Genomic DNA, 25,381 nt, shown 5'->3' with positions numbered 1-25,381 from the left:
AGCTTTTTAATTCTGGGCTTCAGGATTATGCTTTACAGGTAACTGTTTTAATTGACTAGCCTTTTAGAAAAACAAGAAAATTCTCCCTCTGCCTCTCACATTTGAAGGTCCTAAGATATTAATTATTTGAGTTGGATAAAAAAAATGCAGGTTTAAGTTTACCTAAAACCTTTTTTAATTAAAAAAAAATTGACGATCCAGTTTCGTTGCATTAATTGTTTGAGGAAATATAGGGTTTGTTCCAGTCTGAACTGAGTTGTTAGGTGTTTTTATATACTGCATTTCATATGCTCATATAGTTTGTAGTTCTATAAATAATTAACATTTAGATTGGTTAAACAAATAAGCACAGTTTGTTCCAGTTTTTCATTCACAGTTTAAATTAGTTCAGGTTACTGAGAAGTGTAGTGCAACCATATATAGTTTCTTTTTTTTTGTGAAAGCAGATTTAGACACACTTTTTTTTTGTAATCAAGGGAAAAGGATTTCTCTCAGGAAATTGTGTGACTCCAGTTGATGACTGATCTCAACCGAGGCTGTCGGGGTGAGGGTTAGATGAGGCTGTTATTTTTACCATCAGACAGGGAGTCAAAATTGGATCTCTGAGAGTCTTTGATCCCTCCCCCCACCCCCGAGATTAAACTGTGATCCAGAAAGCAGCAGCTTTCAAGGCTTGCATGAGGCCAGTCTTTTTCTGATCTCTGTAGAACATGGCAGCTTACAAAGTGGTTCATGCTGTCTGCTCACTCCTTTGTGGGGTTCAGATTATGGATACCAGACATATCATGCTTAATGAGTGGCAGTTGTTGCCAGAGGAATGGGCGTTGGCTGTTGCTTCCAAAGTAGGCATTTGCTACGAATATCCCAGCACAGACATCAGGGGCAGGGGAACGGGGAGTGTGATGGGAGGACTTGGCCTTTACCGTTGTAAGTCCTGTGATTGTGTATTTCAGGGTCTGCAGGTTTTCCATGATGATTTCTCCAGCCAAAGGACAAAAGTCTTTAGACATGCTCCATTCCACTGGATGGAAAGGGGAGGGTGGGGGAAAGAGAGGGAGAGAGAAAAACAGAGAAAGAAAAAGGAAGAACAGTCATCTATCAAGAATCTCTCTCAAAAACAGTGAAGTTTATCATCTTCCCCTATATTGGCAACCTAACAGTTCCCAGGGTAAGGCAGTTTCCACGTCCACCTTTATTTTTTTTAAAACAAAAGCAGGAAAAAAGCAATCACTCACTCAACAGTGATTGTGCATGCTAAGTCACTTCAGTTGTGTATGACTCTTTGTGACCCCATGGACTGTAGCTGGCCAGGCTCTTCTGTCCAGGGGATTCTCTAAGCAAGAATACTGGAATGGATTGCCATGCCCTCCTCCAGGGGATCTTCCTGACCCAGGGATTGAACCTGCATCTCTCAAGTCTCCTGCAGTGGCAGGTAGGTTCTTTATCCCAGCACCACCTGGTATGTATTTATGTATATAGACCCACACATGCTAAGACATATTATATATAAGTTTGTTGTATATGGAAGAGAAGTTATTTATTACATGTGAGAAGTGAAGGCATCATTAGGCATCATCCTAATGGGATTGTGGCTGAGCTCCCCACACACCTGACGTCTCCAACGCGGGTGTTCATTCACAGTTAAATCTAACACTCAAATTGTAACACCCCATTTTACTGTGAGACATGCTCTTTCATAGCATTTACCACTGGTTGGAAAAACCCATGGTCAGGAGAGAGACATTGTACATCATCAGTAAAGAGCATCTTAGGTGACTGTTTACACATGGCAGGATTTGAGGCAATCCTAAATGGAGCATGAGCTTAAGTCACATGGAAGACAAGGCCTGTGTATTTCTAAGCCTCATGATGACGAGCTATAAACCTTAAGATTTAAATTATATTCTCTATGACACTTAAATTCTTCAAAATTAAGCCAAACCATCTAAATCCTGCTGCTCCCCCAGACTCAGACAATTCCTCTGCTTGGAAATACTCCATTAAGTACTTTTTCCTATAGGAATGTTTCTCTTCTCTTTTTCTTAATTCTAACTCATGACTTTGCCACACATCTAGTCAACCAACCTAAAACTCGGTGCATCCTTGCCTCCTCTTTTTCTCTAATTCCTCACAACTGGTTGATTGCTATACCCAGTAAATTCTGTTTTTGAATGCCTCCTATAAATTTCCCTCTTCCCCTACTGAAGCTATTCTAGAGCAGACTCATATTCATGAGCATCAACTCTGCAATTGAGTTTTTTTAGGCCTAATTAATAAACTCTCCTAATTGATTTTTCTGTTCATCTCCATATCCTTATATACAATCTTATTATTACCTGCATTATAGTTTTAAGATGAAGATCGAATTATTTAGTTTCTCTGCCTAAAATATTTTCACAGTGTCTAGTTGATTTCCAAGTGAGGTGAAATCTTAACAAGGCATTCAAGGACCTTCACAGGCTAGTCCCAACCTTATTCTACTATCCTTATGTTCTGCCATTTCCCAAAGCAAAGTTCTTGCTTTATAAATCTCTGTTGCCTGGCTATTATTCTGTGTGTTTTTATGCCTCTGTCTTGTGTTCATCTTCCAACTTTGCTTGTCAAAACCCTACTAATCCTCTGAATTCCTTAGGAATAATTGATTAAATACATCTTTTTCTGTGTTCCTAAAGTACTTCATTTGATTAAAAATAAGATTTAATACACATAATTATGCTTTATTGTATGTGTCTCTTCTTCTTGTTAGATGTTGGGAAATTTAAGAATAAGAAAAGTGTTCGTCATATTTTCCCTCTAGATCCACCCGTGGATCTGTGTTCTTGGTGTATAGAAGATGCTTACTAAATATTTCACAAATCAAATACATATATATTTGTTTTTTTGTGTGCATTTGCATATATACACATGCTCACACACACACAATCCAGAATAGACTGGTTTTCCAACATAGAGATATTTTTCTCCTGTGAATCTTCTCCTTCTCCAACTCTTGCCCTTTGAAGCTCTCAGGCACATTATAAAGTCTAATTAGAATCAAATGATTAAGGTTTTATGTTTACTCTCAAATCAAGCCTATACCTTATTATAAAAACATATTCTAAAAAATATATATGGATGCATTTTAATATATGTGTTTCATATATGTGTGTATATATGTATAATTTTTTTCCAAATGTTTTATTATGCTTATGAGCTCTTAGCTCTTGAAAAAGCCAAGTTTCTTAAAGTCAAATTGGAGAGAGTTTGTAATCAGAGAATAATGTTGCATATTATTTTAAGCTAAAGAAAAAAGAGCAGTCACTGAGAGAATTATCACAAACAAAATGAAAATCAGTAGCACATGTGCGAGGACATTTATAAAGAACAAAGAATATAGGAAAATTCTAGAAACAAAAATATCTTTGGTTGCCATTGAGACATACATATATGGTTGACTGATGTGGTGAAGCCCCAAGCCCAGAGCTGAGGATCAAGAGTTTCTGATTTTGGGCTGAGGATTCAGGGTAATGTCCAAAAGAAGAGCTAAGGATTAGTGGGAACAAGACCAGATTATTTGAGAAATGATTAATGAAAAGTTTCTCAGAGATGCAGTATTTAAAATTTCTGAAGAAACAACAATTTATTTTTGAAGAAGAGCTATCATGTTCTATTGAAATATGTTCTACAAAGCATATTTCAGATGGAAAACAGGGCCTGGCTTCTTGAAAAACAGCACACAAAAAACCAAATAGAAGCAGGTTTGTAGGGAGGTATGATCCTCTTTAGGAGTTAATAGAAAGGTTTAAACGTTTAAGTCTAATTTGATCTTATAATGTGTGTAGATTTCAACAGGGGAAGGACTTAGAGAAAGAGAAGACTCACATGAAAGGAAAAAAATTCTCCACATTGGAATGGCCAGTCCATTCTGGGACAACCTATAGTTTTTTTTCCCTCCATGTACATCCTTGGGTTGGTGGGCTATTCTGACATAAAGAAAGGTGATTCTGCTCACTCCTGGAAATAGAGTGAATAGGACCACTTTGAGACTCAACTGGGAGTTCTAAGAAGGCAACTTAGTAAGGTCTCTCTGGAAAGTTATGTGTAGGTAGTTTAAAGACTTAATATTAAAGCCACGAGAAAAATCACTTATAAGTCTGCTCTAAATCCCTGAAGGGTTGGAGCTGTGTATATGAAGTTTAAAACTATATAAGACTTATAATTTTCAGATAAAGATCAGGGCAACTGTTTCTACTTATGTCTGGGAAATAGAAGCAGGGTTCAATCATGCAATAGCTCACAGCAGCTGAACATTAGTAAAAAAGGTGCCAGATAAAACCTAGGTGTTAGTGTTTCTTAACATTTGGATCTGGCTCAAACTGAATCAGTGTATTTATATCAAATAGCTATGAATATTTTAAATGTGATTTGCTATTTTAACAAATATTTCACTTTTATCTAAGCTTTAGAAACGTCAGCTGGGCATGAGAGTTCTAGCTGAACTATCCCCATTTTCCTGATGACAGTTATGTAAACCACAGAGTGAAAGCTTAAGAAGAAAAAGAGTTCCTGATGGTTTGGCCTTGTCATTTGAAGTCTACAATGTAAGGAGAAATGTCCCAGGGAGAAGGGTAGAAAATGCATGACTGGAAGCGTTAGGGTACGCAAGCAGAGAACTTAGTCAAAATGCAGGTCAATTTCATGCCTCATGGTGTGGATTGAGTGATTAACAAACCCTGAAGAGTTGTAAGAGTGTTATAAATGAGGAGGCCATCCAGAGTCTGCCGGAACCTCAGTGACACGTATGCACTGCTGTGTGATGATGAGGACTGTATAAAAGTAAAGGCATAAAGAGGTCACCTTGCAGCCATGTCTAGTTTCTCTTCAACTGATTAAAAAAAAAGTAAAACTCGCTGTTGTCCAGCTTCTCCCTCAAATCTCAAATGACTCAAAGTCTAGAGAAGTTGTTTTACTCTCTTCGCACATCAGGAGGACGGACTCTAGAAGGTATCCTCTTGTCCAGGCCTTAACCAAGCTTTGCACTTGAGCCTCATCAGTCTCTCGACTTCAGACCCATTGCTTATGCTATCTTCTCGTTTGGTATGCTCGCCTTTCCTGAAATCTTCTACCCACTTCATTCAAACCCCTGGTTCCAGGACCCTTCCTTTCCACAGCTTTTCTTGGCTTTCCAAGGGAAGCCCCTTTGCAAAACTCCCCACAGCAATTGTAATACATGTTACCTTGCACTTGCTTTATTATTTTGTATCTAAGAGATCTGTCTCCTCTTTAGTCTATGAGCTCTCTGAGAGCCTGAACCAAGCTGCATTAATACCAGTTTCCAAAGCATCTGTCACAGCACCTAGCACAATATAGGTGGCTCAGTATATACTGGGCGAACTGAATACTTAATTCATGACTTTGGAATGCTTGAAGACTAAGATAGACAGAAATCTGACCCTGGTACTTAAAGAATAAGAAAACAGTGTTAGAACAGAAAAAATTACAGTCAAAAGAGAACAGAAGTTATTTGAGCTGCTTAATAAGCAGTTGAGATGGAGATTAATTCCTGGCTTTCAGATTCCCAGCATCCCAGGCTGTTCACTTGTCTATGTTGCCTCTGAGGACCCCCAAAACTAAAGTTTATTTCCTATTCCCTATCAGCACGTCTATGGAACCAAAACAGCATTTTTACTGGCCACACTCACCCGGCGCCTTAGCTAATGAATGGAATTTGGCTAGACTGCCCAGCCCAGCACCAGAGCATTATGAAATCTTCCCTTGATCCATCTAATTGTGCAGTTTCTAACCTTTCAGGCCAACCATAGCACAAGAGGAAGAGAGAGGGAGAAAGGAACGTGCCGAGAAACCCGGAGAAAGATCAAATATAGTCATTTCGAGAGATGAGAAGATCTGTCTCGCTAAAGCATGGACCCGCCCCCACTTGTGAGTTTTAAATTGGGAACTGACCTGAAAACTCTGAATCTGGGAATTCTGTTTAGGTCTGGCAACATACGAGATTGGAGCCGCTTGCATTTTTTATTTTAAATTCCCTTGGTAGTTCGAGGAGCAGGGGCATGCATTACTTTCAAACAAGAATCTTTATTGTTTGCATAGCACACAGTCTTCCAGTTAATTAGAAAAACATTTTTTTCCCAAATTAAATTTCCCTAGAAAAACAATGATTTAAGTTAAGGGCGAAAGGCTTTTTTTTTCTTTTTTGGGTGGGGGGACATTAGTAAATCCTTCCTGCAACTATTACTTCTAGAAGACTAAAAGTGCAGTTGGAATTGGAAGGCTATATTCGTTTCTTTATTGTCAGCTTCTGCTATCCATAAAAATAATATGTCTTGTACAGGTTATGTACTGTCTTGGTTTTGTCTGCCATATGACAGAGCTACCTACAGATACAGACATGATGAAGAGATTCTAAATATTCAGGATTTTGAAAAGTGCATAACACGGGAGGGGGGATGGGGAATACATGTAAATCCATGGCTGATTCATGTCAATGTATGACAAAAACCACTACAATATTGTAAAGTAATTAGCCTCCAACTAATAAAAAATAAATGGGGAAAAAAAAGTGCATAACACTACCAAAGACTACAAATAACAACAAAACTCAGCTCCACAATTTGATCTATTTGCTTCTTTATCTCCTAATGGTGTTCTGCTTATGACTCTTATCTGAATTTGTACTTTCTCTTGATCCTCTTTACTTTCTAAATAAAATATATAATTTTTGTGATTCTTACTAGTACTAAGAGTTCCTTCTCTTTTTCCAAGCATGGCATGAAATATTTGTTGAAGGAATACCAATCTTTCAGAGGCCCAGCTGCTGTCAGTTTAATGTCTTCGGTGAGATTTACAGAGCTTCACCTCTTGTACTTTTTTGGTCTCTTAACCAGGGGTGCCTTTAAGTAAAAATTTCTTCAGTAATTTCTGCAGTTTGGGGATCAGAAAGTCTGAATGATCTCCACTACTGGAGTTACTGGAAGTATAAGTAACCCCCAAATCCCAGATCATATAGAAATCACTTTTTTTTTTCTTTTCATTTATAGGATCTCTTTCCTTAGTAGAATCATCTACTGGGTTTTCCTAGAACATTAAATTAAGAGTTAGGAAGGTCTCAGATTTATCACAAAGTCTCCTTATGTCACATCTAAGATTAGGTGGTATGATAGGGTGGCTTTTAGAGACAGCACAAAGAGGCAGAAGGAGAAAGTCAGAGCTTGGTTCCAACCACATTTAGATCAGATAATTTCAGTGGGTGCTGGAGTTGACCCATATGGCTTGCAAGAGCTGATTGTTAAAATTTAAGGAATTTTTCCAGCTAGAAGTTAAACATAGCCATCACTGAAAGTTAAATTGCATAAATTTATAGTTAAATAAATTGTGTTAAAAAGACAGTAAATAATCAAAACTCATAACTTCCTAATTTACTGCATTTTACTATTAATTATGCTCTTAAGATTATAGGTGCATATTTTACCAGTATGGTAGAAATAGCACGTAATGATGTACTACTACACTCATCTCCCCAGTCTCTTTAGTGGATGTCACATTGGTAGCTTCACATTGGGTGTGGTGGGAATATGTGCAGCATAGAAGTCAGCAAATACTATGAAACCAAAGCTTGATTTTTTGTTTTGTGGACTGTCTACACCAGATATTGGCAAACTATAGTTAAAAGCCAAATCTTGTCAGAGGTCAGGCTTTTACATTTTTAAAGGACTGTAAACACACGTGCGCGCATGCACACACACACACACACACACACACACACACACACACACTATGGGACAGAGACCATGTGTAGTCCACAAAGCCTAATATGTTTACTGTCTGGTCCTCTGTAGGAGAAATTTGCTGACTGCTAGTCTAGACTTAAGAAAGTGATAGAGAGTTAATAATTCAAATTAAAGTTAAATGTCTCTGTGGCTGTTACATTATGAGTAACACAAAATAATTGAGGAAATATTCTTCCAGTACTCAGAACTATTACTTGATTCTCCTCCTGCATCAATCTTTCCCAGCATCAAGATCTTTTCCAGTGAGTCAGTTCTTTGCATCAGGTGGCCAAAGTACTGGAGCTTCAGTTTCAGCAGCAGTTCCTCCAAGAATATTCAGGGTTGATTTCCTTTAGAATTGATTGGTTTGATCTCCCCGAAGCCCAAAGGACTCTCAAGAGTCTTCTCCAGCACCACAGTTTGAAAGCATCAGTTCTTCAGCACTCAGCTGTCCTTATGCTCCAACTCTCACATTTGTATATGACTACTGGAAAAACCATAGCCTTGACTCTGTGGACCTTCGTTGGCAAAGTAATGTCTCTGCTTTTTAATATGCTGTCTAGGTTTGTCATGGCTTTGCTTCCACAGAGCAAGAATCTTTAATTTCATGACTGCAGTCACTGTCTGCAGTGATTTTGGAGCCAGACAAAATAAAATCTGTCACTGCTTCCACTTTTCCCCCTTCTATTTGCCATGAAGTGATGGGACTGGGTGCCATGATCTCAATTTTTTAAATGTTGAGTTTCTAGCAAGCTTTTTCACTTTCCTCTTTCACTCTCATCAAGAGGTTCTTTAGTTCCTCTTTGCTTTCTGACATCAAGGTGGTACCATCTGCATATCTGAGGTTGTTGATATTTCTCTGAGCAGTCTTGATTCTAGCTTGTGACTCATCAAAGCCTGGCATGATGTACTCTGCATAGAAGTTGATTAAACAGGGTGACAATATACAGCCTTGTCATACACCTTTCCCAGTTTTGAACCAATCCATTGTTCCATGTCCGGTTCTGATTGTTGCTTCTTGACCTGCATACAGGTTTCTCGGGAGGCAGGTACAGTGGTCTGGTATTCCCATCTCTTTAAGAATTTCCCACAATTTGTTGTGGTCCACATAGTCAAAGGCGTTAGCATAGTCAGTGCAGCAGAAGTAGATGTTTTTCTGGAATCCCCTTGTTTTCTCCATGATCCAATGGATGTTGGCAATTTGATCTCTGGTGGCTCCTCTGCCTCTTCAAAACCCAACTTGTATGTTGGGAAGTTCTGAGTTCACATACTGCTGAAGCCTAGCTTGAAGGATTTTGAGCATAACCTTGCTAGTAAATAAGTTCAATTGTGTGGTGGTTTGAACATTGTTTGGCATTGCCCTTCTTTAGCATTGGAATGAAAACTGACATTTTCCTGTCCTGTGGTCACTGCTAAGTTTTCCAAATTTGTTGATGTATTGAGTGTGGCCCTTTAACAACATCATCTTTTTGGGATTTGAAATAGCTCAGGTGGAATTCCATTAGCTCCTTTAATTTTGTTCATATTAATGCTTCCTAATGGACTTCCCTGATAGCTCAGTTGTAAAGAATCCTCCTGCAACGCAGGAGACCCTGGTTTGATTCCTGGGTCAGTAAGATATGCTGGAGAAGGGATAGGCTACCCAATCCTGTATTCTTGGGCTTTCCTTGTGGTTCAGCTGGTGAAGAATCCACCTGCAATATGGGAGACCTGAGTTAGATCCCTGGGTTGGGAAGATCCCCTGGAGAAGGGAAAGGCTACCCACTCCAGTATTCAGGCCTGGGGAATTCCATAGACTGTATAGTCCATGGGGTTGCAAAGAGTCGGACATGACTGAGTGACTTTCACTTTCACTTTCATTTTCAATGCTTTCTAAGGCCCACTTGACTTCTCACTCCAGGGTGTCTGGCTCTAGGTCAGTGATCACACCATCGGGGTTATCTGGGTCATAAAAACCTTTTTTGTATAGTTCTTCTGTGTATTCTTGCCACCTCTTCTTAATCTCTTCTGCTTCTGTTAGGTCCTTGCTGTTTCTGTCCTTTATTGTGCCCATCCTTGCATGAAATATTCCCTTGATATGTCCAGTTTTTTTTTTTTTTGAAAAAAATGCCTAGTCTTTCCCACTCTATTGTTTTCCTCTGTTTCTTTGCATTCTTCATTTAAGAAGGCTTTCTTTTTTAAAAAATTTAATTAATTTATTTATTATAATTAAGAAGGCTTTCTTATCCTCGCTATTCTCTGTATTCTCTGGAACTCTGCATTCAGTTGGCCATATCTTTCCATTTCTCCTTTGCCTTTCACTTCTTTTCTTGCTCAGCTATTTGTAAAGCTTCCTCAGACAACCACTTTGCCTTCTTGCATTTCCTTTTCTTTAAGATGGTTTTGGTCTCCGCCTCCTGTACAATGTTATGAACCTCTGTCCATAGTTCTTCAGACACTCTGTCTACCAAAGCTGAACTCTTGAATCTATTTGTCACCTCCACTGTATAAACATAAGGGATTTGATTTAGGTCATACGTGAATGGTCTAGGGGTTTTCCCTACTTTCTTCAACTTAAGCCTGAATTTGGCAATAAAGAGCTCATGATCTGAGTCACAGTCAGCTCCAGACCTTGTTTTAGAGCTTCTTCATCTGTGGCTGCAAAGAACATAATCAATCTGATTTCAGTATTGACCATCTGATGATGTCAGTGATTAGAGTCATCTCTTGGGTTGTTGGAAGAGGTTTTTTCTATGACCCGGCTGATCTCTTGACCAAACTGTTAGCCTTTGCTCTGCTTCATTTTTCTCTCCAAGGGCAAACTTGCCTGTTATTCTGGGTATATCTTGACTTCCTATTTTTGCATTCCAATCCCCTATGATGAAAAGGACCTTTCTTTTTGGTGTTAGTTCTAGAAAGTATTGTAGTGTCTTCAGAGAATAGGTAAACTTTAGCTGCTTCTTCAGCATCAGTGATCGGGTCATAGACTTGGATTATTGTGATTTTGAAAGGTTTGCCTTGGAAACAAACAGAGATTCTTCTGTCATTTTTGAGATTGTGCCCAAGTGCTGCATTTCAGACTCTTTTGTTGACTATAAAGACTACTCCATTTCTTCTAAGGGAATTTTGCCCACAGTAGTAGATATAATGGGCTGCTTAACTAAATTAGCTCATTCCTGTCCATTTTAGTTCACTGATTCCTAAGATGTTGATGTTCAGTCTTGCCATCTTCTGCCTAACCATGACCAATTTACCTTGATTCATGGACCCAGCACTGCACGTTCCTATGAAGTATTGTTCTTTACAGCATTGGACTTTACGCACCATCAGACACATCCACAGCTAAGCATTGTTCTTTCTTTGGCCCAGCCACTTCATTCTTCCTGGAACTATTAGTAATTGCCCTCTGCTTTTCCCAGTAGCATATTGAACACCTTCTGACCTCAGGGGCTCATCTGCATGTGTCATATCTTTTTGCCTTTTCACACTGTTCCTGTGATTCTCTAGGCAAGACTACTGGAGTGGGTTGCCATTCCCTTCTCCAGGGGACCACATTTCGTCAGAACGCTTCGCTGTGACCTGTCTGTCTTGGGTGGCCCTGCGCTGTATGGCTCACAGCTTCATTGAGTTACACAAGCCTCTTTGCTCTGACAAGGCTGTGATCCATGAAGGGGATAGGCTGTGAGGGATTTATACGAAACCGTATGGTATATTTTATTACTATTATTTTAAAATTGTGTGCTACATATCCTATCAGTAAAATTTATTAGAAGACTGGTGTGTGTATGTGTGTGTGTACTTTTATTCCTCAGAGATCCAGTTGTTAAATATTTACCATCATACCGCTGGATAAATGCTAGATGGTTGCTCAGATAAAGGATGAGTGTGGATGTATCCTGACTAGCAGGGTGTAGTGTCCACAGAGGGTAGATTTCTCAAGCATAACTTAGGTAATTACCTAAAATGAAAATGAGGTACGTAAGTCTCTTAAGAGGCAGGAATGGCACGGTGAGGGAATCTGGGACAAATGTTCATTTCCTAAGGAATTACCATTTGGAAGGCCTGTCCTGTGGCCAAGACCCAGGGATTGGTCTGTACCGGTGCTCAGACTCCTTACATCAGTGCTGACACCCAAGCCGGGACTAGCCCAGAAACTAGCGCAGCATGCAGCCTGAAGGGCAGGCATCCGTGGACTTGATGGTAACGAGGGTGGCAGCACCATGGGCTGGCCAACCGAAACCTCAGTGTTGGCTGTATGTATGGCAAGATATCCTAGCCCACTCCCTCTGATGACCTGAACGAGCTCCGTGCCTAAACAGGGTCATCGGCTTCATCATGATTATAGTCTTTATTACATTTTATTATTATACACCACTATTATTGATATTTTATTTCATGATTATCTGGGTTTTACGAATGGGCACTGTGGCCTGAAAATGGAAACATTGGTCATTAATTCCTATAAGCCTCTCACTTTTCCTTTTTCTTTGGAACACTGCTGTATAAAACACCCAGCGGATTACTGCTTTTCTGATTCATTGATTATTCCTTGCCTTTTCTCAACTTCAGAGTGGTTGTGACATCATTTCTTGATTATCTTAGCTATAAATTTTTATATTCTTTTTTGTATTTTCTCCATCACTACTCAACTGCTTTCCTTTCCCTGCAGCCTTTTCCACTGAGAAATAGTTATTAGTTTCTCTTATTCTTTGATTTGTGCAAATTGAAGGAGTAGCAATGTAAAAGGGTCCTAGGCCAAATTTACTTCAAATTCTTCTTTTTCAATTTTTCTTACAAGATCTCTCTTTTTGCTTCACTCTCTAGGATTAGGGAAAGCCTTTGTTACTTGTTATTTTATTAGCCTTATTAATTTCACCTTTCCTCAAATATTTGGGAATTTTTGTTATATATATATGGGTAAAGCTGAAAGCCAATGTTGAGTCAAGACTATATAATAAAATCAGTACAGTACTTTTCAACTGAATGATTTGTCAAATCGGATTTTAGGTTACTTATAAAAATATTCTAAGAAGATAGTACACCCTATGTACAATTGTGTGCAATAATTTGTTATGTAAGGGGTATTATGAAAATGAGAGCTTTTGGGTTTGATCTGTTTTTCTCAAATAAGAAGTAACTAGTAACATTTTAGATCAAGCTTATAAAGTTTTAATTTTTTCTCCACAAATAAAACTAACTTTTATAAGTAAATACTGAGTTTTATGAGGTTCTCCCATAGCTCAGTGGTGAATATTCCACCAGCAATGCAGGAGACATGGAGACCAGTGTTTGATCTCTGGGTCAGGAAGATCCCCTGGAATAGGAAATGGCAACCCACTTTAGTAATCTTTCCTGGAAAATTCCATGAGCAGAGTAACCTGGTGGGCTATAGTCCATAGTGTTGCAAAGAGACAGACAACAGCTGAGTGACTAAACAACAACGATAGCTCTATTTTTAAAGCTTTTTAAAGGAACCTCAAGTAATAAGATGTCTAAGTAGATTTTCACCTATTTTAGACTGCTTTTTAAGAGAAACTGTCCTGATAATAATTTTTGTTCATTAAAGAAGTGTAAGCTTTTTAAATGCTGCGATGGATAAAGCTGGACAATAGCAGGGCATAAAACCAAGTGACAATTATAGATCTGAAGGCTGGGACTGCTGTCCCACACTCCTCCTCTGAGAACAGGCAGCTTCTGAAACCTGTTCCATGGGGTAGGAGCTGCTCGGTGGGCTTCCTGGGATGCTGAGATTTTTGTTTTTGTTTTGTTTCCAGGGGAGTGATGCCCTTCTGTCTGCAGGGAGAGACTCTGACAAGCTGTTTTACTTTCTAAAGCATGAAAAGTAGGGAAGTGCAGGATCAGCTGTCTGATTTATACACACAGGGCCCAAGATATGTGATCAATTCACAGCTTTCTGAATCCTGTTGAGTCCTCATGGAATTAAAATAAAAAGAAAGCAAAAGCATTCTAACGTTTCTGCCAGATGACGACTTTCGTTCAGAGAAGAGTACTCTATTTGGCTTTGGAGGTGGGGGGTAATTTTCCTACCCATTAAACAAAAATATTGAGGTAGCATTGGTTTACAATATTATAAGTCTCATGTGTTCAACGTTGTAAGTCTCACGCGTATAACATTATATTTCTACCTCTGTACACACTCCACTGTGCTTGCCACTAAAAATTTAGTTTTCACCTGTCACCATAGAGCTGACACCCTTTACCTGTTTGCCTGTCTCCCTAACTGCTTTTCTTTTGGGTAACTACTATTCTCTTCTCCATATCTATGCATTTGTTTTTAATTTGGCTTGTTTTGTTCATTTATGTTGTTTAAAATTTTTTATTTTCCACATATGAATGAAATCACACAATGTTTTTCTCCATCTGAGTCAGCATAATACTCTCAAGGTCCACTGTCTTGTTGCATGTGGCGAGATTTCATCTTTTCCTGTGGCTAAGTAGTATTCTTGTGTGTGTATGTGTGTGCAGGGCCACATCTTCATTCACTCGTCCATCCACTGGTGGGCACTGAACAGTTGTTTCCATATCTTAGCTATTGTAAATCTACTACACCCAGTTTTAACATCCCATTTTTCTTCTTGGGCTTCCATGGCGGTTCATCTGGTAAAGAATCCGCCTGCAATGTGGGAGACCTGGGTTCAGTCCCTGGATTGGGAAGATCCCCTGGAGAAGGGAAAGGCTACCCACTCCAGTGTTCTGGCCTGGAGAATTCCATGGACTGTCCTTAACTAATTAAACTACCTAAGGAAAGGACTCATGCCATATTGATTTTTGGACACCCACTCCACTCTTATAGAATTATGGAGTACAGGCTCAAATTGAGTGGGTTTGACTTGAGTAAAATTGACTGGGTTTATATGTAGACATGCATGAGTGAAGGACAGTTCTCCCAGGTCCATTTTGCTCCCTTGACCTACAAAACAAGAACTTCTCTCCTGGGCATTTAACCTAATTTCTGAGCCTTGTTTTTCACTACTCTCTGCATTTGCTCTGTGCTCCAGCAAAAGAAAACAAACACAATGAAAATCGACCAGGTTGTTTCACAGATAATTTTGCTATTTTTTCCCTCACAATATTCCTGCAAGATAGTCTAAAATAATTCTGCCAGTTTAACAAGTGGCAGAACTGGGAATTAAAGTCAGGTCTGTGTGAACCCAAAACTCACCTAAGAAATTTTTTGAGCATGTGATGAAATCCTCTGTCTTTGTCCTGGTCTGCAAGGCCCTGGGTAACATGGGCCTTCTCCATCTTCTAGCTTCAGTCTCAGTGCACTCACAAATTCTCGTTCTGATTTTTAGATCCTCAAACATGTCAAGCTGCTTCTTCTCCACGCATACTGTTCATTTTGCTGGAAATGTTTTTTCCTTTCTGACTTTTGTAATTGCCCTTCCTTTCCCTTACATTTCTAGTGTAAATGTCACTTTTGCATGAAAGTGTTCTCTGATCTGAAGATAAAATTAACATCCCTGTTACATGTCTCAGAGATATAATAGTAGCGCAGTGATTACTTATTATTGCAGTTATCTTTTTAATCTTAAAAACACTGTGAAGACAATGGCTATGAATATATATTCCTTAATAGCTAGCATATGCCACCAGGACTTCCCTGGTTGGCTCAGACAGTAAAGTATCTGCCTTCAATGCAGAAGACCCAGTTTGATCCTTGGGTTGGGAAGATCCTTGGAGAAAGGAAGGGCTACCCACTGTAGTATTCTTGCCTGGAGAATCTTATGGCCAGAGGAGCCTGGTGAGCTACAGTCCATAGCTCCAGGGGTCTCAAAGAGTCAGACATGACTGAGTGAGTAATATTCACTGCTTTATATTGGGTCTTTTTTTCTCTCTCTCTCTCTCTGTCTCTAGTTGCTAAGTCGTGTCCGACGCTTGCGATCCCAAGGACTGTAGCCTGCCAGGCTCCTCTGTCCATGGGATTTTTCAGGCAAGAATACTGGAGTGGCTTGCCATTTCCTTTTCCAGGGGATATTCCCAACCCAGGAATTGAACCCGGTAGGTTCAATTGCATTGCAGTAGGTCAATAAATATTTATTGAATACTTCAAATATTTATTGAATAGATTACTGTTCAGTTAGGTTGTGTGGATATGGAAAGACAAGTGACATGGCCCCTAGCCTTAAGAAGCTTACACTTTAATATTATCATCCATTTTTTCTAGATAATGACAGAAGATACAGGGAGATCAAGTGTATCTCAGACCAACGTTCTTACTCCATTGCCATGCCAGCTCTCAGGAAACAAGTTGTCTTTCCAGCCTGAAGCCTCTCCCATCTCCTCTTATCAAAACTTACTTGAGTGGAAGGCTCAGGCTCCTTCAACCCTGATTATTCTCCCTGATTCCCCAGAGTATTTATCTGTCATTCTTTCTGACACTAACACTCTCTATTTTGTATTAGAATGATTCATGAACTGTATTTTCAATTCTATCTGCACAATATATTTCAAGATTTTCTCCTTTTAATTTTTTTAAACTCCATTATTATCACCTTCATCCAAGCTACCACCATTTCACACTGGAACTCCTAGGACAGTCTCAGAGCTGAACCAGACGGTCTCTCCCTCTGTTCATACCCGCTCCCCCTCCCCCCAATCTACTGAAGCCAGAACAGTCTCTTTGAAACATAAATAATATCACAATACTCTCCTTCATTGAAACCTTATAACGTTATGAAATCCAAACACCTTAACATAGTCTACAACAGGGGTTGGCAAACTAAGACCCTATGGGCCAAATCCAGCCTACCACCTGTTTTTGTGTAGCCTGTGAGCTAAGAATGGTTTTTATACTGAAAAAAGCATCAAAATGTACTGTAAGTTGTGAAAATTATATGAAATTCATATTTCAGTATCCATAAATAAGATTTTATTGGAACACAACACCCACTCATTCTTTTACATATTGTGTCAATGGCAGATTTGAATAGTTGCAATAGAGACCATATGGCCTGCAAAGCCTAAAATATTTACTATCTGATCCTTTATAGAAAGAATTTGTAGGCCCCTAGTCTACAAGGAATCATGATCTGGCGCCTGCCTACTTCTTTGGAATCCCCTGTCCTACTTTCTACCCGTTTTGCTTCATCTGCATTTTATTTTTCTCTAAGTTACTAAGTTATTTCTCCCAAGCTCATCTGCATCTCTCTCCAATACATTATCTTTCTTTATTTACGGTTCTTATCATTATCTAAAATCATCTTGTTTAAATTCATTTGTTTATTCAAGAAATATGAGCTTCATGTTTTATCTGTTTTTCCCCCCAACTGTATCCCGAGGGCCTAAAAGAGGATCTGCACATTGTGGACATTCAAAAAACCATGTTTAATGACTTTTCCCTTAGTTTTTTTCAGGGAAGACATTGTATCTGACTCATTTTTGTATCCCCCATAGTGACCAACGTTGTGTCCTGTATGGCATAATAATAATAGTTCCAAAAATAGCTGTTAACTGAATAAAGTGCCAGACACTTATTTCCTCTTCCTCCTGAGTCAAAGCAAGAAAACACCTGTTGTCAGCTGGACCCTAAGAAATAATAAAATGCATACAGCATCTTTTTCTACCTTATCTACAGTGCATTGTTTGAAGGCACATTTTAATGAGGGGCCGTGAATTCCAGCATATTCCTCAAAGAGCAGCAGCTATAGGTACCTTAAGTGCCCCAATAAAGAGTATTTCTAGTTGATGGTGAGTTAGGTGCAGTGATTTCTAATAATGGGAAAGAACCATTGGCAAAAGATGTGTTGGCAATTTTTCCTATAAAAATCGCTCCAATTATTTTTCAAAAGGTTATGGCTTGCCTTTTAAAATATTGCATGTGCAAAATGCTACAAAAAATAAAATGTAAAAAGAAAATCCTGAATTAGACATAAAGAGATGATGGTTTATGAGGAAGCTAATGCCCAGTGATCTTTGGAGGATACTGGGAAGATATTTATTAGTATTTATTGGAGTACTTTGATTTATTGGGGTATCTATGATCCTGTTTCATAGATAATGTTTGTCTCATTTTACAAATGAGAAAACTGAGGCCCAAACTGAGGCTATTTTTAGTAAATAGCTTAAGGATATACAGCGTATCAGCGTAGTCTGGATTTGAACCCCTGTCTCTTTGTCTTCCTCCCAAGCCCATATGAGCAGAAAGTGATAAGTGGACTAACAGCCATGTTGAGGTCTTTTAAGCTAGAGAAAGCCCCAATGTGAAGAGTTTCTAGAAAGCATTTATAGTATTTGACTTCCAGTGAGTGAACCTAAGACAGGGCTCCGGGTTGGCAGCTCTGTTTCGTTTCCCCAAGGGCCAGCCTTTGTCTCCAGTCCTGTGATTTCCTTGTTGTGGTTTAAGAGGGACTGAGGATAGCGGGCAGTGACCACCTAGCAGGACAGGAGACTGTGCTCATGCTGGGGACTGTGAGGCTCATGAAGGTGTTCTGTATCTCCAAGTCAGCCACATGTGGCTGTGGCTGCCAAGACACGTGCTGGTTTAGAAGGAAAAATAGCAATGTAAACAGTCACAGAAAATGCATGTGGATTACTGGCACATATTCTGAGTCTGTTTCATGTTATGTAACCTCACTGGTGTCAGATACTCCTCGTTCACCTCCCTCTCCACCTCTCCACTATGATCTACTCTATTCCTCCCAAGTCCTGAATGAGGTCCTTGTCCTGTTTCTCTCTCCTCTGGATGAGACACTTAAGCCGAGATAAGAGAGTGCACATTATTGATTGATTGAATTGATTGAAAGTCGTTCAGTCATGTCTGACTCTTTGCGACCCCATGGACTATACAGTCTATGGAATTCTCCAGGCCAGAATACTGGAGTGGGCAGCCTTTCCCTTCTCCAGGGGATCTTCCCAACGCAGGGATTGAACCCAGGTCTCCCACATTGCAGGCGGATTCTTAACCAGCTGAGCCACAAAGGGAAGCCCAAGAATGCAGGAGTGGGTAGCCTATCCCTTCTCCAGCAGATCTTCCTGACCCAGGAATCAAACCAGTGTCTCCTGCATTGCAGACGGATTATTTACCAATCGAACTATCAGGGAAGCACAACGTGGGGATAAACTGACTCCAAAGCAGGAGTGGTTCCTTAGGATCCAGAGGAATTTGTGGGCAAATAGAAATAAATAAGAAAGGAAGGAAGGAAGGGAGGAAAAGAAAAAAACAAAAGAGAGAGAGAAAGAAAGTGAGAAAGAGGGCTTCCCTGGTGGTCTAGTGACTGCGAAGTCACCTGCAAATGCAGATTCCACATGCCCGGGAGAAACTAAGCCACAGCTACTGAGGCCCCTGTGCCCTAGAGCCTGTTCTTTGCAATGAGAAAGGCCACTGTAATGATAAGCCTGCGCCCTGCAACAGAGAGGAGCCCCAATTCACCGCAACTAGAGAAAAGTCTGCATACAGCAGTGAAGACCCTGCACAGTCAAAAAGCAATACAAGTTAAAAGGAGGAGGAGGGAAGGAAAAGAAAAGGAAGGAAAGGAACAGACGAAGGATGGAGGGTGGGAGGAGAGGAAGAAAGAAAAGAAAAGAAAGAATAAGGCCACTTTAGGGCAGCTAACCACGGTCCTCCTTCCTCTGTATCTCACCAAGGGGAATGTGTGTTTGGGGTACTTCTCTTCCGTATTTGTCTTCACGTTCTACTGTGAATTACTCAACAAGGTGCCTTTATTGATCCTGAAAAATTCAGTCTTTAGATTTTAAGGCAAGATTAAGCCTTTCAGAGATTCTGAACCCTGTCCTCCATTCCCAGACTCAGATTCTGCTTCTCTGTCAGACTAGCTGACGATGAGGGCATGAAGCTCAATATGCTCATAGACAGACGCTTTGCTTGAGGTCTGGAAATCCCAAATGGGCTTCAGAATGTTAAGGAAACCCTTCATATTGTAAGCAACATACACATGTTTTTTTCCCCTACAGCTCCCTCTGAAAAGTTATACATCACAATGTAGAATGTATTCCATAGAATCCTAGCTGGAACTATTTGAAAGACATAATCGCTTTTCTTGGAGGTAGTGCTCTAGTTACCTTTATTTTGTTTGTTGTCTTTGGTTTCAACATTTCTACTTATATGTGATGTCTCTAAGTTTTCAATACTTACAAAACATATTTGAACCAGTAGCTTGGACCTAAAATATTTGTTGAGTGTTTTACAGCTTATCTGTTTAACTAGAAGATTCACCCATGCCTTTTATCTTGCCCGTGGGGGCAAATGAAACTTAGTGGGTTTCCAAAAAAATGTTGGAAATGAATGATTGTGATAATTTATTTAATAGAGAAGATTTTTTTTTTCACGTTCACAGTTAAAAATGAAGAACAAGACTGTTATTTTGCGAACATTCAAAATTCACTTGTGGGGATGATAAAGCTCTCCAGATTTTGTAAACCCTTTTATCTACTTTAATATGGATAATAAGGCAGGGAAGGAAAGCCACCGGCAATATTTAAATCAATAGTGAGATACCTGGCCCATAGCAGGTGAGAAAAAGGATTATGTGGATTGATTGGAAGGATATATACATAATTGGATCTCAATAAATAAACATAGTTGAGTTTATTAAATTTTGCATCTATTGGTCCAACACCCAACACCATAACTGCTGACATATTTGGGATAAGAAATGAAGTTCAACTTTCAATCTAGTACTATTTGACTGATTGATGAGACTTGCAGTGCTTCCCTGTTAGACACCAGATGATGTAAAGTGCTGTGGATATGAATGTGAATAAGCCTAATCTTAAAACTCAAGATAATTACAGTTCAATGGGGAAGAAAGACAAGCCAATAAGTTATAATGCAATGAGTGCTGTCATAGAGGCAGGCTTAGAGTGGGGGCACCCTCAGAAATCTGGGGAGAGGGTGGTTAGGGATAACTTTCTGGACAAACTGGCTCTCTCCTGAAGGATGTGTTAAAGGCATTCTAGGCAGAAGCTTCTGGGTGTGCAAATACACAGAGTCATGGCTGGTCAGGGGATGGCAGGGCAGTTATGGAGAGCAGAAGAGGTGAGTGGGATGTGAGTGTGACTTTAATCAATGATGAGATTCCACAGGGAGTCAGGAGCTCATTATGCTAACAAGTATCAACATTATTTTGAAGACATTTTGGAGCTATTGAAAGATCAGGCCATCATATAATCAGATTTGCATTTTAGAAAGCTCTCTATTATGGTTTATGGGAGAAAAACTGGAGAGAGGCAAGGCTGTAGTCAGGGAGACCAGAAAGATTCTACTAGTGCTGTGATTCATGTGAGACAGGGTACCAACTCAGGGCTGGCATTATCTTTGTCCTTTGTAAATAGGAGGAAAGTGCCTGACTTCTTGTTAGCCACCATAATATACCTTTTCCTATTCACTGATACATTTATGAGCCAAATTTTTATGTAAATCCAAATATTTGGCATTTCAGACTCTCATAGGAAATGGTAAATACTGGAGTTCTATTCTTCTTCTTCTTCTTTTTTAACTAAGAGCTATTAGCAACATGGTATACTTAAAAATTTCCAAATCAAATATCCTGGTCATATAAAAAACCATGCTCTCCCTTCAGGTATATGTAATGGGTCTCAGCTTGACTCAGAGTTCAATTGCAAGCAGTAATAAAAACACTGACATCTCATTGCTCATTCAATACTTATGTAGCTGTCCCCATCTCTTTTTTCCACATAAAAAACCTCAAGAGTTGGTTGAATTTGAGGTGAGCTAAAATCCTCTTTGACAGTAGGTTTTTTGGAGGATACTTTCATCCTTAAGTAGCTTTCCAAACAACACTCAGATAGTGGCAAGAGATCAAAGAAATGCTTTGTTACCACAGGGGCTGCTGAAATTGTTATTTCCCCTGCAAAAGTTCTCCTTTGCAGAGAAGAAAGTAGATCACACTTATTAGGGGTTGGAGCAAATAGTCCTCTATGCAAAAGCAGATTCAAGCCCAGTGAGATGTATATCCATACTGTGGGTCCTCTGCAGAGAATCCCAGAGGGAGAAATGGGAGAAGAAGGTGAGCACGTGGCTGGTTAAGTCTACTCATCAGGAGAATAACAACTTACAGTTCCAAAACATTTTTAGTTTGCAATACCTTCGTCCCCATTTTTCTCATTTGATTTTCACAAGCCTTATGCATTTTTCTCATTTTAGAGGTGAGGTCAAAGACTCTTCAAGACTGAGTACACTGGCCAAGGCCACACACTGGCAATGAATGGGAGGGTCGGATTTCAAACCTGTGTCTGTCTGGTCTCAAAAATCCAGTGCCTCTTCCCCTTAGTTAAATGAAACTTCAGCATGTACTGAGAGGTGAGGAAAACAGTAGCTGTAGAGAGGAAAACATAGAGGTACACAGATCTGTGAGTTTTAACTTTGAGAAAGTCTGAGAGATTCCTTCTGAATCTTCAGTCACCTGTCAGATGAAGGCATTATTCCATGGACCATCTCTGTCCCACAATGAAGGTTAGGGTGTGTTATGCCTTGTGACACCGAGGGGCTCACCTGCTTGTGCACCCACCCATTCCTCTGCAAGGTTGTGGAAGAATGTGTGGCATCTAGTATAAGTGTTCTGATACAAAACTCTGGGGCCAAATTCTCCTTACTGCTCAGATTCTTCACCTTTGTGCATGTGTTCATGCTAAGTCGCTTCAGTCGTGTCTGACTCTTTGAGACCCTATGAACTGTAGCCCACCAGGCTCCTCTGCCCATGGGATTCTCCAGGCAAAAATATTGGCGTGGGTTGCTATGCCCTCCTCCAGGAGATCTTCCCAACTCAGGGATTGAACCTGCATCTCTTAAGTCTTCTGTATTGGCAGGCAGGCTCTTTACCACTAGTGCTACCTGGGATGCCCTCTTCACCTTTACTAATGCTAATTACTGTATTTTAATGATGGTTTCCAGTTTCAAAACTCCTTCATGTATTTACATTTCCATATATGATTATATAATTCTTTGAGCATTTTTAAGGTTGGAAGGCACTGTGCTGGGTGATGGGGATATAAACAGGAATAAGACCTTGCCCTAAGACTCACAAACCAATGTGCAGATGGATAAAGATACAGCCAATTACAGTAAGATGTGATCTTGCAGGTGAACAAAGTTGAAGTTGAAGTTGTTGAAGTTCTAAGGACCCTCAAAGTTGGGAGGGGGTGGGATAAAGTAAGGTGATGTTTGGTCTGGGTTTTGAAGATTGAGTGGGATTTTGCCACACAGAGAAGGGCACTCCAGGGGAAGAATTTGAGGGTTGACAGAGTTGAGCATGATCAGTCACAGCAGAGGAAAGGAGGGTGTGGGGGCTGAGGATCGCTGATACGTGAAAGGCCTTGATGCAATGCTGAGGGTTGGTTTTTATCTCATGGGAGCCAGCGAAGGTTAATGAGCAGGGGAATGACATGATCAGCTCATGCTTTAACTTGATGACCAGTGTCGGTGTAAGGAGAGTAATGAGAGGCATTTAGATCTCATGGACTCTGCTGGGTTAATTCTTATTCTCACGTTTTAAGTAAGGGGGCTAATTCCTAAGAATGTTTCACTGACTTTCACACAGCTAGTAGGTGCCGGTATTACAACTGAGCTGCACAATTTCTGACTTCGTTCTTACAGAAACCACATGCCTGTGTGACGCATCGCCCCCAAACTCTTTCTTTTCTGTAGGGCCTATGGTTTATAATATTTGGAGGTCTGCCCAGTTCATTCACTACCAACACTGTGCACAGATAACTTAGATTTCCCAGGAAGGTCTGGTATGCCTGAGAACTGTGACCTTTCTATACAATTCTTCTCCCTTCCCTCCCCACCCCCTCCATTTCAACTCAGTTACTAAGATGAATCTACTCAGAGTAACTGTTGAATGGTGTTGACAGATGCTTGAACCACTTCATATAATTGCTGCTATACAAAGATGCTGTTGCTTTCACCCTCCAAGGCAAAGACCAGGACTCCGGGAGCCTAGACAACTGCGGTTCTAGACCTGGAACAGGTCTTTCCCTGTGGAGTATGCTCTTTCCCTGTGCCTCTTCTTAAAGTTCACATTTGCATCACCAGGTCTGCCGTTGAGCTTCAACAGTAAATGAAAGTCCAGTCAGAAACCAAAAACAATTACACAGCTTTGGCTTTCCCCTTTATGGACTAGATTCTTCCATTTTAATAGAAACTAAAAAAAACCTACTGGCGTTGGGTCACAGCTGAAATTAAGTGTTTCTGGCATCTTAATGATCACCACTCAATTTATTTTGAACCATTTTGGATGGTAAAATGTCACATAAAGGTATTCATCATCCCTATTTGTTTAAAAATGTCTTACCACTTATTTTATTTCTTTAAGCTTTAAAATAAGCATCTTATGATTCAGGGTTTTGGTTTTTAAATAGCATGTATGATGAACTGATTACTTAGTTACCTAAAAATTTTAATAGTGCACAAAGAGAAGAAATAGTTAAAAAATGCATGTGTGTTGGAGTTGGGGAGGTTTGGCTAAATGCTACCTGAGACTGGAGAATGAAGAGAAATTTTACTAAAGTACTAAAAGGTACTTACTGGATCAAAAAGTCTGGCATAAAACTGCACAGTCCAATAATTCTACTGAAAACTAATTTGCAAGTAAAAAGCCAAGGACACCCAATAAAACATTTAATTGTTACATATATAAGTGACATATTTGCGCGATACCATCTCACTATGCTGCAAAGATATTTACTCTTAAAATGTATTATTTCTCGTCAATATATGACAAAAACCACTACAATATTATAAAGTAATTAGCCTCCAACTAATAAAAATAAATGGGAAAAAAAGTATTGTTTACCTATAAATTATCTGACCAGTGTTGGGGATAAGTGATTTATAATGATATATAAATGATATAAAATTTGATATATAAATTTTAAATGATATAAATGATAAATAAATTTATGTTAAAAGCTTTCATTTTCAGAAGACATTGAAAATATCTGATTTTTCTAAGTTTTTCACCTATTGAAAGGGATGAAAATGCAAGTTTGAAGTCGGAGATCTGATATCTTTCTTTTTTCTTAAGTGACATCACACACAGAAAATATACAAGCACTACAGAAACTTGTATTCTCCCTTAACTTGCTTCCCAGAGGCAACCATTGATACCAGTTCTTGACTTTCCTTCTAAATATTTTCCATATGGATAGTAATAGAGGATATTCTCTGAAAAACCAGGCTGATGTACTATTTCCTCATGAGTAAGATGCCAGAGTGCCTGGTGAATTGGGTTGTTAAATGACATAATGATATGAAAAATACTTGACAAACTTTGGAACCATCTGCAAATATTAACCAGCCATGGAGTCTTTAACCTAAAGTTAGTGGGCTGCTATAAAACCTACAAGTCTTGGCTTCACAGAGTCTATGAAAAGTCCAGAAATTATAGATAAAATATACTGGGTATACGAATAAGTGCATTTTTTGGTTTGTTTTGTTCTGTGTTTTTCCTGGGCAGGCAAAGCCATTGTGTCCATGAGGTTTTCTAATGATACCAAAGTTGTTTAGAACCAGTCTTCTAGAGCCTGAGTTCCATTTTCTTGGGATTGTGCCCTATTCATTGAATGTGCATCAAAGGAAGGAGAGGATGAAGATTGTGAAACAGTTTAGAATTCTCCTTGGGGCCTTCTAACTC

General features: G+C 39.5%; 1 protein-coding gene across 1 annotated transcript in view; it reads right to left on the bottom strand.

Moving 5' to 3' along the window:
• ANKFN1 (ankyrin repeat and fibronectin type III domain containing 1) overlaps positions 1-25,381 on the bottom strand; it is a 295,344-nt gene that overhangs the window by 89,446 nt on the left and 180,517 nt on the right. The window contains exon 7 of the mRNA XM_070478482.1: positions 924-1,021. Within this exon, the coding sequence (XP_070334583.1) occupies positions 924-1,021 (98 nt within the window). The remainder of the gene's footprint in view (positions 1-923; positions 1,022-25,381) is intronic.

This window comes from Odocoileus virginianus, chromosome 17 (genome assembly GCF_023699985.2).
Source record: "Odocoileus virginianus isolate 20LAN1187 ecotype Illinois chromosome 17, Ovbor_1.2, whole genome shotgun sequence".
Classification (NCBI taxonomy): Eukaryota; Metazoa; Chordata; class Mammalia; order Artiodactyla; family Cervidae; genus Odocoileus; species Odocoileus virginianus.
The sequence above is the reverse complement of the archived record's forward strand: the minus strand, read 5'-3'. Positions and strand labels throughout refer to the sequence as shown.